General features: G+C 43.6%; 1 protein-coding gene across 3 annotated transcripts in view; it reads left to right on the forward strand.

Annotated features, from left to right (window-relative positions):
* Positions 1–12,497, forward strand: part of LOC131236713 (uncharacterized) — a 30,883-nt gene that overhangs the window by 17,573 nt on the left and 813 nt on the right. For all 3 annotated transcript variants that reach the window (XM_058234096.1, XM_058234098.1, XM_058234097.1), the window contains exons 11-12: positions 11,626–11,698; positions 11,792–11,869. In XM_058234096.1, the coding sequence (XP_058090079.1) occupies positions 11,626–11,698; positions 11,792–11,869 (151 nt within the window). The remainder of the gene's footprint in view (positions 1–11,625; positions 11,699–11,791; positions 11,870–12,497) is intronic.

Consider the following 12,497-nt stretch of genomic DNA (forward strand, 5'->3'; position numbering starts at 1 on the left):
TCTCATGTTTCCTTGCTAACCTTAAATTGTTCACATGTGAATGCCATAAGGTTATTCCATCTTAAAATCTAATATGTGATTTGGGAAACCTTGTTTGTGACTTAATTGCATGTTGGCAGATCTTAGGTGACTCAAGAGTTTCTGATCTTAGCCATTAAAATCTGACTCATCTGAACTAGGGGTGAGAGGGAAAGCGATTAACATCCAATGTCTTTTTAGATTGCAATGTTTTGTGGTGAAAACAATGGCCATTTTCTGGCAAATTCCAACATCCGCTATTGGAGTGTTCCATAGGTTGCAATCCGCTAAGTCACTGGATCCTTCAAAGCTGGAATCTAAACTTTTCGTGGATATCGTTAAGGCTGCTATTATTTCTTTATCTCTAGAGGTTTCTGTTCCTATTTGGTTGATAGAATCCTATTTGGCTGACATTAGTTGTGAATAATATTCCTGTGGTTTCATTCACAGAAGAAGAGATAAATCAATCTTCAAAACCCTTTGAACCATGCTATTATTGGGAGGTTTTTGTATGATCAGTCCCCTTTACGAAAAATATTGATTGCTGTTCATCAATCTTGGGGTTGGGTGATAAAGGGGGAATGTTACATTGGCATAATCGGCTTGGATGGTAGGGTTTTTGTGCTTGATTTGCCTTTGAGGATTTTCTTTATGTGCTTTTGAGGGATTATCACTGTGGAGAAAGTAAATTTGGAGTGAAGCATCACTGGGTTGGGTGGGAGAGGATTTGTAACCTAGTAATGGAAGGAGGTCTTTGAGGATTTGATAATGTTGGCAAATCCAGTTGATTTGGGATGCTTTTTGGTTTTTACATCACAGCTACAGCTTATGGGCATGATTGGTAGCGGCATAAGTATTGGAAGAGACCTCTCTCATCAGACATTTCTGTCGTCATGGTGCTTCTCATTTATGGAATAGCATGGCTAGATTAAAAGATTATTTTTAACTCTTCAATTACATAGGTGGCAGGTGAAGTAAAATGAACTTATGGAAATATATTTGGTGAGGGCAGATTCCTCTTCAAAATTCTCTCCAAACAGATTATTTGATGGAAATTTACTTACATGTTTGTGATGTTCCATCGAGAACTGGCAAATGGGATGTTCAGTTGCTGAATCAGTGTGTTCTTTCAGGTGTGGTGAATGAAATGGTTGACTCTGATATTTACATTTCTTCTCAAAAAGGTCGTTTCACTGTTAAATCAGCATGGGATATGCTGAGGCCAAGAAGCAATATCCTGGAATGGCATAGCTGGATTTGGTGTGATGAGCTGCCATTAAAATTTTCATTTTTCCTACAAAAGACCCTGCAGGAGGTAACTCCAGTAGATGACGCAGTGCAGAAAGTGGGGGTTCAGCTGGCTTCTTAGGGCCTGTTTGGATTGGGAATTACATCAGTAATTTGCTGTAAAAGTTTAATGATTATAAGTTACAATACCTGTCTCCTAAAAACAAGTAATTTGACCAACAATTCCCATGTTTAGGATAGGCATGGTAAAATCGTAATGATGATACTTCTACATTAATGTTAAATCATAGAGAAAAATACACTGAGATTTCCACTGCAATACAATGTTTTTTCCTGAAAGGTAACACTACCAGGGATTGAACCCTGGATCACTTACGCACGCACTACAATCTCCACCAGCTCATCAAACAAGCAGGAGAGTGCAATACAATGTAAAATTGTAATGATGACATTTTTCTTTACTTGCTTCCTATTATATCTGCATTTGACCGCCGAATTACACGTTTAAACAAATGTTGTAAAATTGTAATGATGACGCTTTTACAATACATTACTGATGTAATTTGCAATCCAAATAGGCCCTTGTTGTTTTTGCTGTGATAATCTGGAATGTGAAAATGTGGAGCAACTTTTGAGTAATGTTTGCCTGGTCAGGAAAAGCTGAATTTATTTTATGGATAATAAAAAATATTTTATTTAAAAACAAAACAAAAATGGAAACAAAGAATAAAAGAGAAAAAGACACAAAATCAGCACCCAGAGACTATCAAGATACAAACAGGGCCGAAACCCTTGCTTGGAGACAAACTAAGAACTAATACCTGACAGCACTAAAAAGAACAACAAACGGGCATAAGGGACAGGGCTTATCTCCGATCATTAATCCTGAGATTGAGCTTAACCGCTCCCGCCTTAGCTAATAAATCAGCATCCTCATTTGCCTCTTTGGGGATGAATTTGAACAAAAAAAAAAAAAACCTTGATGGTCAATTCATAGATCCAGTGCTTCCTTGATCCAGTTTGCAACCCTCCAGGGAAGTACCTTGCGAGAGGCCCAATAGATATCAAATTTTTTTTTTTTCCAAAAGTGATGGGAGAAATATATTGAAAAGGGAGAGAATACAGGAAAAGGGAAAGAAAACAAAATCTGCTGAGATAGCAGACAACAACTATCAGCCTAGAAAGCAAAGATCGTAATCTTTCAGCACATTAACATTGACCACCCATTCGAACAACAGCCTTTTGGCCCTGGAACAAACTGCTTCAGCGGAGGAAGAGTTGTCGTTGAAGCATCTATCATTTCTTTCTTCCCATATGGACCACCAAATAGCTAAAATGGCCATTCTCCAAACGGTCGTTCTTTTTTTTCCTAACTTAAACCCTTGCCAGGACGATAGGAGGTTAAGGGTCGAGTCGGGAATGCACCAGCTAATTTTGAATCGTTGACAGAAATTGGCCCAGATTTGTGCAATGAAAGAACAGTGTGCGAGTAAATGGTTCACCGATTCTTCTTCTTTCATACAGCATAAATAGACGTTGATGATCTACATTCCCCTTTTTTTGAGATTGTCAATAGTTAGAATTCTATTTCTACCCACCAGCCAGCCAAAACAGATGAATTTGGGTGGAGCCAAGTACCTCCAAATGAAAGGGGAAGCATGAACGACAAGATGAGATTTGGGAAGGAGGTAGGAGTAGAAAGATCTGACCGTGAATATGCTGGATTTATCAAGCGTCCAGATGAGTTTGTCAGGTGAGGACTGAACAAGCATGGATTTGGAGATGCAGTTGAGAAGATCCATGTATTTAGTGAGTTCCCAGTCGTGGAGGTTTCTTGAGCATTTCACGTCCCACACTATTTGAGCAGCAAAAACTAAATAGCAATCAACTATGAAGATATCTTTGACTAGAGCGAGGCAGAAGATGTTCGGAAAGCAAGTTTTCAGCAGTTCTTCACCCACCCAAAGATCTTCCCAAAATCTGATGGCGGTTCCATTGCCGAGCTCGTAGCTTATATTCTTGAGGACTGCTTGTTTCGACCGTAATATCCCTTTCCATAAGGAGGAGGCCCTATAGGAAGAGGAGTCTTTAGTCCACCAACTGCCTAAGGAAGAGTCGTATTTACCTTTGATAATCGAACTCCAGAGAGCACTACCTTCGGTACCTAACCTCCAGGTCCACTTGCCAAGAAGGGCCTGTTTCATGATTTTCAAAATTTTGATGCTTGCTCCACCTTCCTGGAAGAGCTTGCAGACTTCTTTCCACTCTAGGAGGTGAAACTTCCTTTGATTTTCCTTCCCATACCACAGGAAATCTCTTTTAAGATTATCAATGGTCAGCAGCACAGAAGAGGGGCATTTAAACAAGGACATGTAATACAAAGGAAGGTTGGAAAGGGCTGCCTTGATAAGGGTTAGCCGACCTCCCAAGGATAAGTAACGACATTTCCACCTGGCCAGATATTTCTGGAATTTGCAAACGATCTTATCCCACAACGATTTTAGGGGCGGGCCTATGGATAGGGGGAGACCCACGAAGGTTGTAGGAAACGATTCTGCTGCACAGCTAAGGGTGTCAGCGAAACTGAGGAGTTCCTCTTTAGTCACATTGACACCAAACATTTTCGACTTCGCCATGTTAATTCTCAACCCTGAAACTGCCTCGAAATAGCGAAGAGCCGTATGCAGGTTTTCGATATAGACCGCGGAGGCTTCAGAAAAGATGAAAGTATCGTCGGCAAACTGTATGTGGGTGATGGGAGGGGACACCCCTGGCATAACTATGCCTCTCAAGATGCTTTCATCCCGACCATTAGACAACATTTTTGAAAGGGCCTCACCTATTATGAGGAAGAGGAGAGGGGATAGGGGGTCTCCTTGTCGCAGCCCTCTCGAGCTATTGAAGAAGCCTTTGGTGGAGCCGTTGAGGAGTATTGAGAAGTGGGCCGAACCGATGCATGCTCCAATCCACCTTCTCCAATTGGCACTGAAGCCCATGCGGATGAGCATGTATTGGAGAAAGCCCCAGTCGACATGGTCGTAGGCTTTCACGATGTCCAATTTGCAGAAAATGCCCTTCAAGCCTGATTTCTGACAGGAGTGGAGGACTTCGTTTGCGATGAGAGCATAGTCGATGATCTGTCTGCCCCGGATGAAAGCGTTCTGATTGGCCAAGATTAACTTCCCTATAACTTTCGATAAACAAATGGTTAGGACTTTGGCTAAGATTTTGTACAGGCTCCCGATCAGGCTGATAGGTCTGAAATCTGAAAAGGAGCTTGCACCAGCCACCTTGGGAATGAGCGCAATGAAAGAGGCAGCGAGACCTTTAGATAGCCTGCCTTTACTATGAAATTCATGAAGGAAATCCAGGACGTCCTAATGAACGACTTCCCAGAATGTTTGGAAGAAGATTATAGGGAAACCATCTGGCCCAGGGGATTTATCTCCTCCTAGGGAATCTATTGCCGCCTTCACCTCTTCTTATGAAAAGTGAGCTTCGAGGAGCTCTGCTTCAGCATCATCTAGTCTGTTGAAGTGGACGAAGTCAAGCCACGGTCTGGCCCGAGCTTCAAATGAGACCAGGGATTTGAAGTGATTAATGGCTAGGTCCGCAATTGCCTGTTTGTCTTCAATGCAGACCCCATTCTCAGAGATACTGAAGATAGCATTAGATCTGGAATGCATGCTAGCAATACTGTGAAAGTATCTGGTGTTCTTATAACCCTCAGAAATCCATTTGGCTCTAGATTTTAACTTCCAGGATATATCGTCTTCTAAAGCCCTGGCCGATAGGGACTGGATAATTTGAATTCGCCTGCCCAGAAGATCTGTCGAAATTGGATTGCCTTCAGCCTCTGCATCGATACGTTGGAGTCTGGAAAGTAGGGATTCTGATTCTGCTTCTTTCTTTCAGTACTCCTCATTTAACCACTCTTCAATTTAAGCTCAAGGAGCCTGAGTTTACAGAGGAGCTTATGACCTACATAGCCTTCAACTTGGAAGCTCGACCACCAATCTACAATCTTAGGACTAAAACTGTTGATTTTGAGCCAGGAGGAGTTGAATCTGAATGGTTTCGGACCCCAGTTTTCTTCTTCCATCAGAAGCAACAGCGGACAGTGATCTGAAGTTGTTCTGGGGAGAGCAATTTGGGAGACTGAAGGGAATGCCTCAACCCATTCAGGGGATAAAAGAAATCTGTCCAGCCTAGATTGAATGGGATTCCTGCGGCCATTGGACCAAGTGAACTTCGCCCCAGCTAAAGGGAGATCGATGAGTTCTTGGGCATGGATCCAATCGGAGAAATGAATCATGGCTGAGGAGACCCTTCTCCTTCGGGAATGTTCTTCCGCAAATCGAATGACGTTGAAATCACCAAAAACACAATATGGGCTTGAGAAAGACTGTCTAGCACGGGTCAGTTTGTCCCAGAATTCTAACCTAGCGGAATCAACAGTGGGACCATAAACACCAGTAATGAGGCAATGAAAGTTGGAAGACTTATCTTGCAGGATCACCGACACCGAGAAGACGCCTATCGAGGACTGGAATTCCCACTTTGAGGATTTCCATGCTATCAGAACGCCTCCCGAACTGCCTATTGCGTCGAGGGAAACCCACTTCGCATCGTTCGCCTTGCACAGGGTGGCCAATAGATTATTTTTTAAACGAGGGACCTTTGTTTCCTGGAGATAGAGGACATCTGGGTTTTTTCTACCCACTGAGTCTTTTATTAGGCTTCTTTTCTGCTTAGATCCCACCCCCTTGAGATGATCCTCATTGGGGAACGGAGCTTCCCCGGTTTCCCTACCTTCGTAGCTTTACTTTGGAGGATGATATGAGGCCTGGACTCAAAACAAGGCGTCGTAGTTCTCGGTTACTGTTGGGTCTGGGGATTTGTTTCGATGGAGATCTGGTTTCTGAGAGAGGTCTTCCTCTGTTTTCGATGCACTGGAATAGGGCGATGTAGTCCTCCAGCCTGTCCCCGAATGAAAGCCCTAGGGATCTTCCTACGTGTCCGACCGCTTTTCTGATCCATCTCTTCTTTTGTATCGTGTCGATGAGGTCCGATTTGCTTTTCTCATCAGTTGACGCTGTTTCAATGGCTTCCTGTTGATGGTGAGGGAAATCGGGCCGCATCTGTAGAGGCTCTGCTTCTAAGCCACTAGAGGAAGGTAAGGAGTTGAGGGGAGATGTGGGGGAGGATGGTCGGGATTGGGAATAGGTGTATGATACCTCTCTCCTAAAGAGGTCATCATCAGTTGGGCAGTGGGATATATGCATCGAATCATGATGGGGAGAGAGCATGAGGTGTGGAAGCTGCCAAATCGCCAAAGGGGACTCGTGTCGAAGGAGATGGCCGGGAAGATTGTCGAGAGGGGAAGATGGAGTGGATAAGGGAGTGAGAGATGGTTGCGGATTTTGAGTTCGACTGTCTGAAATATCTGAGATAGGCGCCTGTATCCGACCCGGACCCGGACTTGAACTCGAGGACCCGTTCTCGAGAAGAGAAGCGAACGCGTGTCTCAAGCTTAAAGAGTGGGAAGACAGATGTTGCTGGATTAGGTTCGAGGCGGTGTCTCGGCAGGTCACGTGTTACTGGCTGAGCAAGGGAGGTCCTTCGAGATGCGTGCTCATTAAGAGGCGAGTGGTGACGTGGCTGCTGCTGGGGCGAGCGCGTGTCCACCTCCGCCGAATACTCGATGAGGGGGCCAGATGTCGTACTCGAGGCCGCAGCAAGCGAGCCACGTGGGGCCGTCTCCATCGGTCGCGTCGGTGAAACCCCTTCTCGAGGATCGGTGCATTCTGAAAGAGCCACCCGATCACGTGCGATGGCGCCACATGCCCTATGAAGGGTCTGGATGCGAGCGCGATCTTCGATGGGAGCACAGGGGTTGGCAGAGAGCAAGGGCGGTGCTCCGTTGGAGCATGGGAGTTGTGCTCATGCAATGGTCGACGACTCTGGAGGTGCAACCAGAGCCGGAGGAGGAGATTCCCTGGATCTCCATAGGTCTCCCCACCTGGGATATGCATTGTCAGGGGCTTCTCTTAGCACCGACAGTTCAATGGTGCGGTTGTCAACGTGGACCCGGATGTGGGGAGGCAGCGGTGTGCCCTTCTTCCTTCTCACCCGCATTCTAATGACGGCCAGTTCCTCTCCGATCTTCGTCTTGGGGTCCAGTTCTAGGAAGGACCCGAGGCAGGTCGCCGTCGAGATAAAGAACTCATCATACCAGAGTTCCATGTGGATTCCCCAGACCTGAATCCATATGTTTTCCATTCCAAAGGTAGAGTATTCTTCCCATTTCAACACTTTGGCGACCGGTCCTCCTAAATGCAAGTGGCCCGCCATTATCAACATTTCTGTTGTAGCCCAACGGTTTGATGTTGTAGTTTCCGGGATGGAAGCCAGTACACTCTGCAATCCAGTCTTTTACTTGTGATATGGAGGCCCCATCATTGGTGATGATGACGATGGTATCCAGCAGCTCTTCTCTAGCACGAATAAATTTTGCTTGGTTGATATGGAGAGTGTGGTCCTTCTCTGTCTCCTTAGGGTCTTCACTGTTGTGGCCGGACATGAAGCTAGTAGGAAGGTCATTTTTGCTGGGAAGTTTCGGTTGCGTTTTCGGGGTCAGTTTTTGCTGTAGAAGGGTGTCTCTAAATGAAATACCTTCCATTCTCTCAGCTTGGGTTGGGATGTATTTTATATTGATGTCCTTGGGATTTTTTGGGTTGGGGTCCCTCCTCGTTTGGGCGTAGCGATTTGGGCCAAACCTAGCCCTCTGGACTAACATGGGGACTCCTCCAAATCTCACGCCGTGGAGCATTTCTACCGCCCTTGCCAGTTCCGTTTCTGAGCCCATTCTTACCAGAGCAAAACCTTTGTAGGATCCATTGGAACAGTCTCTCGGCATGATGACGTCCATGACTGCTCCAGCTCGGCCAAACACCCTCGATATGTTGATGGGGAGCCACCCCTCTGGGTACCCTTTGACATAAAGGGTTGGGTAAGAATCCCTCTTCCTGCCCGCTGATGCTGAAAAAGGGAGGGGACGCTTACAGGAAGGGACTTGCTTCCAGTCCTGAGCTCCATGATGGTCAGATTCTGCTGAGTCGTCGTCGGACTCTGCCAGAGCTATCGATCCCTTCGATGTTCTTCCTCTGTTGGAAGGTCCCGATCCGCCCGCTGTCTTAGGAACCTCTGTTGAGGAATCGTGGCTTCTACAGTCGATCATCATGTCTTAGGAACCTCAGGGGGGTGGGCTTCACCAAATAGATATCATTTTTGGAATCACCTTCCAAGATAACCGGGAGAAAATTGAACTCACAACTCTCTTGATTGCCTGAAGGAGAGCCGCTGCCTTAGCTAAGTTAGAGTCAAAGAAGCCGCAGGGGTCCCAGAAATCAGCCAGCACAGCACCATTACTGTCACACAATTCCACCCACATTGACTGGTCCCAGGTCCCGTGAGCTGCCATCAAAATGGACTTTTGAAGTAACTGGTCAGAGGGGCATTCCAGGAGGATGATAGGGCCTGTTTTTTCCAAGAGTACTGCAGCACGCCCACCCAATTCGAGAGATAAAGAGATGAACTCCTCTTTATCTGTTCTCTGCCCTTGCCCAAACGATAATCAGATTGAACACTATCCTCAGTAGAGCATGAGAATGGGAAGACTTCCCAAAAATAATTTTAAAAAAAATAATAAAAAAAATCCTATTTCTTTCAAATCAAATCAACCAGAATACAGCGAGCCACCAAACTTGCGAGTACAACCAATGGAAGTCCAAGCCCCCACATTCCTGCAGGCAATTGACTCCGGGGGTATCTGGAGATCTACTTAGTTCTCCACTGGACAGTTCCCTATCCAAAGATTTGATTGAGAAGAGCCCCCTTGACTTCATGGCCCAAATCCTTTTGTGAACCTTGCGTCAGGATATAGACTAAATTAAGCAGGACCATCAACTGAGTGAGTGTCACTATCTCCTCTTATGGTAGTTTCAGCTGGAAAGTGGGGCACAAGACAATTTTACCTCCTAAACATCAATATCACTGCAGCACCCTAGCATCCCTGTTGTAGCAAACTAGCAATCATGAACAGATCTTTGAATTTATTCCCCAGAGGGACTTCTGAGCAACACACACCAGGCCCAGATCTCACCTTAGCACCAGAGCCAGCTCTGAAGCAGTTGAGAAAATTGGAGCAGAAAGTAGAAGCCCAAAGTCTTTTGTAATGTTTTAGACATTCCTTCCATTCAAAACCAAAGTCTTTATCCTTGGCGTGCTGAATGATTTAATAAGGCTTCCTTCATGATAAATTCTGTTGGCTTATTGGATTGCTCCCTTCTTTGATTGCATCAGAGATTTTGAAAGAATAAATTTTCGGAAATATGAAGGGGATAGGCATGGTTCCTTCCTTGTGGTTAAGAAGAATCCTTTCTATGGTGCATTGTGGAGAATTCTAAGCGCATGTTTGGATACATGGAATCCGAGGAAAAGAAAGGAAAATAGTAGCAAATGATGATTTCCATGAGCGCTATCAAGACATGGAATCCAATTTTAGAGTTCTTGGAAATATCATATTCCTATCACAACAGTCACCTAGTTTTTGTGCCAATAATTCAAATTATGGAAAAGTGTAATGATTTAGTGGAATTTATCTTTTTCATTGTTATCCAAACAATAAAAATTGTCACATCAAAGGAAAACCCTTTTCCTTTTCCATTGTTTCGCATGGAGTCCCTAGTATAACACGGCCTAAGGGTTTCAATGAGGAATGCAGCTCCTCAAACAAGCTGTCGATAAAAGTTCTGGGTGCTCATATAATGCTGGTTAAATCCTGGAAAGTTAAGATTACAAGACGGGCGATCCTCCTGTTCGTTATTTTAAGCTGAATGTTGATTGTGCTTGAGGCAATGAGGGAGGAGGTGGTATAGTTCAAGATGAATACTCTTTCCCCTTAAGTTTTTCCTCTTATTATGGGTATATGCACTAACATGATTGCCGAGGTTAGAGTTTTTTGGATGGCCACCGGCTATGTAAAGACCTTGGCTTCTCTAATGTTATTGTTGACAGTGGTTCACTAGTTCTCATGGATTCTCTACTTGGGAAGGTTGATGCCCCTTGGTCGATATGGTATTGGTGGAATGAAGCTTGGGATCTTATGCAGGTTTTGGTAGTGAAAACTTTGCTTGTATTTAGAGAAAGCAGCCAGGTTTCTGACTTGCAAACCTTGGTGTGTGATTCAGTTTAGTCTCATATTTATTGTTGCAATGCAGATGTGCCAAAAAAAAAGAAAAAGAAGAGGCAAAGTTTGTTTTGTTTTCAGCTAAATCCCAAATTCCATATGCTAGATATACAGGTAGGTCTTTTGGGGTAATCTAATATTTTCATTTTTTTTGGTTTGAGGGTAAGGTGCAGTCTCCCCTCATTTACTTGTTATTCTTTGTTTTCCTTTCTATACCTTCCGCCTACCCAAAAATGAGAGGGAGGGAAGGAGGGAGGGAGCGGTATCTATCTTAGGTCTTAGTTGCTTCTATGAAATGTTCAAGACTTGTGATGAGCTGCAGATAGAAGATTAATGGGAGGAGGAAGTCAATGCTTGCTGACATGCTTTTTTCTTTTTATAGAGGTCACATGGAGCCTCTAACCCTCATTATCAGGACATCCTATGGAAGATTAATGGGAGGGGGGAAAAAGTTGCTTGTCGACATCCTATTTTCTTTTTGTAGTGGTCACATGAAGCCTCTGACCCTGGTTGTTGGGGGCTCAAACTAGTTTGTGGGTGGAGAAACTATCTCCACAAGACATTAGTGTAAAATATCATGAAGTTTGTGAGCATATTGACAATGGTCGTCTAACCATGCTCAATTTGAATTTGATTTTGATCTGAGATTTTGGCTGTGATCGGATGCACAGGTGAGTTGGATTGTGAACCAATCACTTTAATTGAGAATTAATGACGTGTCTTAGCACTCGTAATGTAGACTAACCCTCAAATTGCAGTCATATCCTTTCTAGTCAAACTAGAAAGTAATGTAATTGCAAATTGGTGCCCAATTCTTCAGTATGAATGATGAAGAAACTGCATTTGGTTATTCCCATTTTACTAGACTAATAATTGAAATTCAGTCTGATAGGGAATTCAAATGAACTCTTAGTTATCATAGATGCTTCTCTGAGTTGCTGTTACATGTGCACCGACTTTTCCCGATCTTGAAGAGCTGAACGAGAATAGCTTTGCTTCGACATTTTGACTGTCCGTGCTGTTATTTATAAAGTACTTGGGATGTCTTATTGGTGCCACGTATGAGTTAATTCTCAATATGATGGATTGAAAATACCTCACTGTAACAGATCTCTAACAATTGGTCAAATGCAAGGCAAGTTTCAAATGGTGGTTGTCCGTCACACTGGACATGCCATACAGGTTTTTTTTTTCTTGTTTTCTTATCTATGGTAGATCTCTTCTTCACTTGTCAAAAGTTGCTTAGGATTTATCAGGGATCTTTGGTTGTTACAGGAAGACGTACCGGATGAATTTGCTTCTCTTGTGCTCAATTTTATTTCTCGTAATCGCATTGGCCCTCATGGTGTTGAGGTTAGTGCTTTACTTGGCCTGCTTAAGTTACCCAAAAAAACATCAATATTCCACTACTAACTACTGTTATTATCTAGATTTAAAAACAGAAAAACTGACCTGCTAAAATTACCCCAAAAATATCAATATCCCACTGCCTACTATTGTCATTATCTAGATTTAAAAACAGAAAAACTGGGATCACAGAGTATTTATAATTGCAGATTCTAAGCTCCCCCTTTATCAGCAGTATACCAATGATACTCCTTTTGTAGAAAGATTTGTGTGGGACACTCATTATGGACAAAACCATACCCTATCTTTTTCCTTGTTTTCTGGTGTTATTATTGAGGTCTTAGTGTTGGACACACATCTCACTTTTGTTGGTATTCCTGCCCTACTCATACCCTTGACTCCCCGGGGTGATCATCTGAGGTTTGCATCATAATCAACAGTATTTTGGTCTTGTTTTCTGGTTTTAGATAGCATATATGTATCTAGACATGTATCTCTGCACAAGGCAAACATATTGATGTCTGCACCATGCATCTTTGCGTTTTACTTGCAGACAGATTGAAACGAAGATTAGGACATGTTTGGATACATGGGATTCAAGGAAAAGAAATGGAAAATAATAATAATTCTCTTA

Source organism: Magnolia sinica, chromosome 2 (genome assembly GCF_029962835.1).
Source record: "Magnolia sinica isolate HGM2019 chromosome 2, MsV1, whole genome shotgun sequence".
In the NCBI taxonomy this organism is placed as follows: domain Eukaryota; kingdom Viridiplantae; phylum Streptophyta; class Magnoliopsida; order Magnoliales; family Magnoliaceae; genus Magnolia; species Magnolia sinica.